The 6,487-nt window shown below is 54.6% G+C and overlaps 1 protein-coding gene across 1 annotated transcript; it reads right to left on the bottom strand.

Annotated features, from left to right (window-relative positions):
• Nucleotides 1–466: 466 nt before the first annotated feature.
• On the bottom strand, nucleotides 467–6,120 carry HLX (H2.0 like homeobox). Its single transcript, XM_023203701.1, has 4 exons — nucleotides 5,022–6,120; nucleotides 4,093–4,272; nucleotides 3,154–3,338; nucleotides 467–1,331 (listed from the first exon to the last, which is right to left on the bottom strand). The coding sequence occupies exons 1-4, from the start codon at nucleotides 5,629–5,631 to the stop codon at nucleotides 822–824; spliced, it is 1,485 nt and encodes a 494-aa protein (XP_023059469.1). The 5' UTR covers nucleotides 5,632–6,120; the 3' UTR covers nucleotides 467–821.
• Nucleotides 6,121–6,487: the final 367 nt, after the last annotated feature.

Here is a 6,487-nt window from a genome sequence, read left to right as displayed (position 1 = left end):
CTGTCCTCTACCCCATCCCAGGGCAAGGGAAAGTTTGTGCAGGGCTCTGGACCCGTGCTTCACGTCCACCTACTGAGTACAGCTGTGCTTAGATTGACCCTGCCTGGCACTACTGCCTTCTCCATTCCAACTCTTCGTACTCTAGGAACTCATTTAGTCCATACTCTGGATGGGGAAACCATCTGTTGCACTGGTCTAACAGTTTCTAAGGCCTGCTCCACTCTCAGGCTACTCAGGGTCTCAGAGGGTGCTTTCACTGGCAGTTGGCACTGGAAATCTCTTAATTAGAAGCCTCTAAGCCCAGACGCCCATCTCTGATGTCTGTAGCAAGATGGCTCTGAGGTTGAGCCACTTCCCCTGAACCTCCAGCCTCCCACCTTCAACTGCTGCATTCTGCAGTGCCCCGGGGACTAAGGTCCGGTTGTAGATTTCTGGCCTTAACAATCCCCAGCAAAGTCAAGCTGCCTTTACAAACCGTAGTAAACATTTTATTTACAAATTTAAGGCGACTTAAGTGCCTTTGAGCTACGACCCCTGGGGCGAGTCAGAGAAACAGTTTAATCAAACACTTCACAGTCGATCCAGCTTGCTTCCGGAGAGAAGTGTTCGGCTGGTTAGCAGGACACTGAGACTCCCCTCTGCTCTGGGCAGTGTCCGCTGCAGCCAGCCGGAGCAGCGTGGGCCGAAGCGTGAATGTCGGGAGGTAGGCTCCACGCTGCGTCTCCTGTCCTGCCAAGTCGCCAACATACAGTAAGCACAAAACCCAGCTCATGGCTGGGAGGCTGCACGCAAGGCCCGGATCCCCTCCGCCCTAGTACAGTCTATACGCCGCCAAGCGCGCCTTTGGGTGGCTCGGGGCTTTTGGGAGCGCTGCTGGCTGTGGGCTGTGGCACAGGGAGAAGCTCCGAGGCGCCGCCGCCGCCGAGGCTGCTGGCGCAACCCGCACTGGTGCTGCTGCTACTAAGACTGCTGGCGCTGCTGAAGTTGAAACTACTGCCGCCGCCGCCGCTGCTCCCACCACTCCCAGCGCTGCTGGCGCTCATGAGAGCGCCACTGACCGGGGCCTTAATAACTGTTGTTTGGTGCAGAGAACGCTCAGCTCCCTCAGTCCGCTCCGTGTCGCTGGGGGCCATGTCCAGTGACTCGGAGTCGCTGCTCTCGCTCTCAGCCTCGCCTTCGGAGCGGCTGGGGCTCCTCTCGTCCTGCTCGCCATCTGCAGCCGGGCCTCCACCTGATGGTTTCTCGCCAGCCTCCTTGTCCTTGTCTTTTTGGGCCTGGGCCTCCTTGGAGTGCCGCCACTTCATCCGCCGGTTCTGGAACCACACCTTCACCTGCGCCGCGCCACACGGGGAGACAAGAAGAGACACTGAGATGAGACCCAGGTTTGCTTCTATCCGACTCGCGTGCACCAGCAAGCCACCTCCCTGAGTGAGAAAGCAACGCTTACCTGGCGACTCTACCAAGGACCAGGCACTGTGGTAGGCGCAGGAGCCAAGGGGCAGCCAGGAATCCTGGTCTAGGGAGCCCACTAAGACCGTTTTCAAAATGCAACCCTCAGGCCCCAGGTTTAAAATGACCTGGGTGACTACTGGAAAGGCAGATTCGTGCACCCGACCCCCAACATACTTTCTCTCTACTCTAAATCCATGCATTTTTTTTTCTGGACCCCCATGAGAATCTGATTAAAGTTATGGACTCCTAGCCCAGAAAAATATACACGTACCCAAGAGATTGCTTACAATGTCAAGGGTTTGGTGACCGAGTGTTAAGAATTCCTGCTGTAAATTGGCCCTCTCCTCTACTGCCACTACCCAAAGCCAGTCCCTACAAAAGCAACACTTTTTTTAAAAAAGGAAACATGAGGAGCAGAAAGGGAAAAGGGGTTTTAAACCGTTAATCACAGTAGGGTGGGGGCACTGTTGGGCTTTCAGTAAGACAGCATTTCTTTGGTGTGTTTGTACGCAAGAGCTGATAAGGACCCTGCCCTTGTTAAGGATAAACAAATTCTCCTGGGGGCTCAGAAAACACTGGAATTAAATGTGTGTAAAGTGAAGGAAGGGCATAGAGATGGGGCAGAGAATCTATATAGATATATATGATCCCCTGGGGGACCCAGTGCGTTCACACAAGTTCCAGCTTCCTTTTTAAAAATAACATCCACAGCTGGTGGAAAACGGCTGGGCTCCTCCAGTGTGTGTGTGTGTGTGTGTGTGTGTGTGTGTGTGTGTGTACTGGGGAGAAGAGTTGTGTAATGGAGGACAGAAAGAAACAGAGACAGCAGTTGGGGGACCAAGGAGCTAAGAAAAAGAAGCCTGCCTCTGGCTTCTGCCCTGCTGGGGACAATCAGCACCCCAGAGCTAGAGCCAGTGCTACCGGGTGCACAAGAGTGACTCTTCCACAGTCAAAACTCGGGGAAAAAAAAAAAAGTCCGGTTCTTAAATATAAGAAAAAAAATTTAGTTCCGGCACAATACATTTCCTATTGCCTTGAAATAATCAGATAGGCAGAACCTGCTGAAATGCTCTTGGGTATTCCAAGAAAATCATTTTTCTTTCTTTCCCTGACCTTTCCCATTCCTTCAGATTTTCTTCAGAGCCTAAGCCTTGGAATGTGTGGCCTCTCCAAGCGGACTCCTTGCCCTCCTGGAGCTAACTAATTCCGTTTGAAATTATATTTTCACTTCCTCACAACTGGGGATTTCACAATCCAGCAGAAGCAGAAGGAGGAGGAGGAAAAAGGGACGGTGAGAGGGAAAAAAAACCAGCAACAATCTCTTGCCTTTGGGTTTTTATCTTTTCTGAAATAAACTGCCTCCTACAGCGAATTGCACTACAGTTGAGTACATCAATGTTATTTCCAGCGGCTCTTTTGTTTTCTCCGTGGTTCTTTAGCCTGCTGGCCAAAATAAACATGCAGTGCTTGTTGACACACATCTTGGGGATGAGCTCTTCTCTCGGTCCTTCTCCCTCACCCCATCTCCACCCTCCTCTTCTCCTGCCTCAAGTTGGGTAGTCCACAAAGCCTCTTGAAAGTCAACGTCTTGCGTTTCCACCTCAGGAGGCCAGTCAGCCGGGATGGAGGGGGCCTATCGGACTAGGCCGTGCGCTGCTGCCCGCCCGAGGGCGCTGTGCGCTGGAGCCGGAACTGCCTTACCTGTGCGTCCGTGAGGCCCAGCATCGCCGCCAGCTGCTTTCGGTCCGGCTTGGTCACGTACTTCTGAATCTCAAACCTTTTCTCCAGGCCTTTCCTCTGCAGGTTGGAGAACACAGCGCGAGACCATGAGCGCTTCCTTTTGTACGTCTGCGGCATGGTGTCCTTCGTGAGCACAGCGTAGGGACCTGCCGCAGAGCGTGAGCCAGAGGGAAGAAAGACAAGAGGGCTGTTCAGTACCCAGTCCTTGGCCTGCCGGCCTGGGGGTCCCCGTAAGGCTTGAAACCGTTTCGTGTTAACTGTCGATTCCACCCTCATTCAGAAAGCCCTTCGCACATACACCGAATGGCCCCTCTAAGGAAGAATTTTACATGACAGTCGGAAGACCTAAAGCTAGCGTGGAGTGGAGAAGCCTGGAGGCTTGTCCTTTAATTCCAAGGGAAAAACATAAACCTCATGCGTGGCCATCAGGCCTACGAAGAGTAGACAAAAATGTCCCTAGGGCCTGAATAATGACAGCCCAGAATCATTGTGTGTGTGTGTGTTATTCCTGCATGTGCCCAGACACCCAGACGTAAGCTCGCCAAGCACAAGTGTTTGAGGTCATCCTAAAATGTGTGTATGTTAATAAGTAACATCGATGTCGATGCTGCATTTTTCAAGCCACCCTCTGGGGCGAAAGACTTTGAGAAAGCTCCTCACCCCACCGTCCACGCGCACACTTTCTGGGCTCTTCATGCGCCCCTACCCCTTTTCAAAGGGAACCTTCCAAAGCGAGCGCTAGCTCGCTGAGAAATCTTTCGGTTTCTCTCTCCTGACTCCGTAGCCTCCCGCCCCAACTGTGAGATTGCGACATCGCAGCCGCCCTGGAGGCGTCAGTCCTGAGATTTCTGACTGTCAGTCGGCTTGCCCGTTAGGCAATACTCTGGAGTTTTTCGGTACCTGGAAACGTGTCTTGAAACTGATGCTGAACTGAATTTCTTGGGTTCGAGCTTAAGGGACTCAGGATGGCAGAAGCCTCGTTAATGGGATCTAGAGATGCGAAGAACTGGCCGGCGGAGGGCTGCAGGCCTGAGAGGTGCACCCCCGCGGGCCGCCCACCGGTTAGCAGGGACGTGAGATCTGGGGACAAGGGAAAAGGATAGCAGGTTACATCTCGGGCACACTCACACTCTCCGCTGATTTGTTCCTCCCCTTCCCCCTTGCCCTGGATTCACTTTTATTGAGCGAAGTCAGGAGAGAACCCGTCTCGGCGCTGAAACCTCTCTCTCCCAACAGTTGCCAAGGAGCGACGCACGAAAAGTTCCTGTGTGTCCCTCACGTCCACATGCACGCATGTAGTAAGTAAAGGCTTTACATAAATCGGCTTACGGCCTTACTTTCACGTGCCTTCCAAGAACCCCACAGACCCAAAACCTCTGCCCCAAGGAGGCCCCATTCTGCCCTCTCATCTAGGCGGTTCTGTTTATTATTTACATTTCCTGGGTAATTTTTTTGTTACCAGGAATCAGATAAATGCGAAAGTGTTTCCCAAAAATGCTTTAGCTGTCAGAAAATATAATTCTGTCTCTAGATACGTTATTAAAGAGATCAAAGTCATTTTAGCAGATAATTACACCAACCATTTTTATAAACATTGATTCTAAGACATGTTTTTAAAGAATTCCTGGAATAATATTTTTGTTTGTTTTACATAGAACAGGTGAGTTTTATACCTAATGTTTTGTAGTTTTCTTACAATTCGTTTTCTTCTCTCCCATTTTACCGATTTGTCCTTAATTGTAAAAACACTCAAAGGCACCCCAAGCCAGCCCGGGGTCCCGGGAGTGGGTCAGTGGTCAGAGGCCTGCAGCCTCCAGTCCAAGACCTACCTCTCAGCGTGTTGCCTTCTTTGACTTTTGGGTCAAATTCTGCAGATAAAATGCGGTCAATTCCAAATTTGAGGTCTTTGCTGGAGGGGGCCGGGGCCGAGCCACTGTGGTGGGGGTTCGGGACCACTCGCGTCCCAGAGGCCGGGGGCTGCAGGGCGCCAGCCCGAGGCGGAGGCGGAGGCTGTTGCTGCGGCGGCTGTTGCTGCTGCGGCTGTTGCTGTTGCTGTTGTTGTTGCTGCGGGTGATGGTGGTGGTAGGCGGCTGAGAGAGGAGACAGCCGCTGCGGGAAGCCAGCCGGGACTTCGGAGGGCGCCACCACTGGGGTGGGTCGAAGCGGGGATCTGGCCGCCGCTTGGAAAGAGGCGTGCGGGTGAACCGAGCCCAAGTGCGCGGTGAGGGCGGCGGCCGAGGCCCCTGCCAGGCCCTCCGGGGCCGCCCCCAGGTCCCCCACGCCGGCATGCAGAATGTCTGCGATGCAGAAGGAGGGCTTCTTGACGGCGGCGGGGTCCAAGGGGAAGGAGCAGCCGCCAGGGCCGGTAGAGGAGCAGTAAGCGGCCGACCAGAGGCTGAAGTTGGAGGCGTAGAAGGGAGCCAGCCCGGCTGCGAACATCCTGCCGGGGTGAGCCCCGCGGCTGCCGCAGTCCAGCCGGACCGGGTGGGTGGGCGCGCGGGGAGCGGCACGCGAGTCCCGGAGAGGGCGGCCGCAGCCGAGGACGATCCGCTTTCGCTTCTCCGCCCGCACTGAAGAAGAGAGGCCGGGAGCCCTAGCGCCACCGAGGGAGGAGGCGAGGGCCGGATCTCGGCCGGTCACCGCCTCGCTCCCTGGCCTCGCTTTAAAGGCGGCGCGGCGCCCGCACTCCTCGCGGGCTGGAGGCGAATGAGGGGCGCTGGGGCCGCGGGGCGGGCGGGGGAGCCAGGGAGACGGGAGCCGGACACTGCAAGAAAACCCAAACAGCTAAGCCCTAAGAGCTAAATTTAAAACAACAACAATAATAATCCGTTAGTTAGGGGGGAAAAAAAGTAATAGAAAAAAAAAAAAAAAAAAACTCGTCTCTAAAAATTCCCAAAGTTTTGGCAGGAGCTTTCGAGTCAGGCCCGGGGTAGGACCTCGATCCGAGCGCTCATTGGTCATTCTCATGACCAATGGGAGCGGGGAGTGGAGGGGAATTAGGAACGAGGGGGCGTGGCCGGGCCCGAGCCCCGCCCCGGCCACGCCAAAGTGTTTGCTGCGGCCGCGTGGGCTTAGTAACACACATCGCAGAGAGTCTTGCTACTCTGCGTAGGGGCCAGGCAGCCGCTCCGGAGGGCTCTAACTCTCTTCTAATTTCTTCAGCTCCGAACCGCCACGGGGCAAGGCGGATTGGTCACAGGAGCTTTCCTGAAGGGCTTGTCATCCGGGGCGAGTTGGGGGAGTGGGGAAGGGACGGTTATCTCACTCTTTAGGGCTATGCAAAGCCCGCCTCCCG

Source organism: Piliocolobus tephrosceles, chromosome 1 (genome assembly GCF_002776525.5).
Source record: "Piliocolobus tephrosceles isolate RC106 chromosome 1, ASM277652v3, whole genome shotgun sequence".
Lineage (NCBI taxonomy): Eukaryota > Metazoa > Chordata > Mammalia > Primates > Cercopithecidae > Piliocolobus > Piliocolobus tephrosceles.
Note: the sequence above shows the minus strand (reverse complement) of the source record. Positions and strands in the feature narration are given on the sequence as shown.

What these genes read in the sequence shown, in the direction of transcription:
- HLX (XM_023203701.1), bottom strand. Translation starts at nt 5,631, where the DNA reads ATGTTCGCAGCCGGGCTGGCTCCCTTCTACGCCTCCAACTTCAGCCTC. An exon ending in GTTTCAAGACACGTTTCCAG is followed by an intron (nt 3,339 to 4,092) that starts GTACCGAAAAAC and finishes GCTCTGCGGCAG; the next exon opens with GTCCCTACGCTGTGCTCACG. An exon ending in TGGGCCTCACGGACGCACAG is followed by an intron (nt 1,332 to 3,153) that starts GTAAGGCAGTTC and finishes GGCGCGGCGCAG; the next exon opens with GTGAAGGTGTGGTTCCAGAA.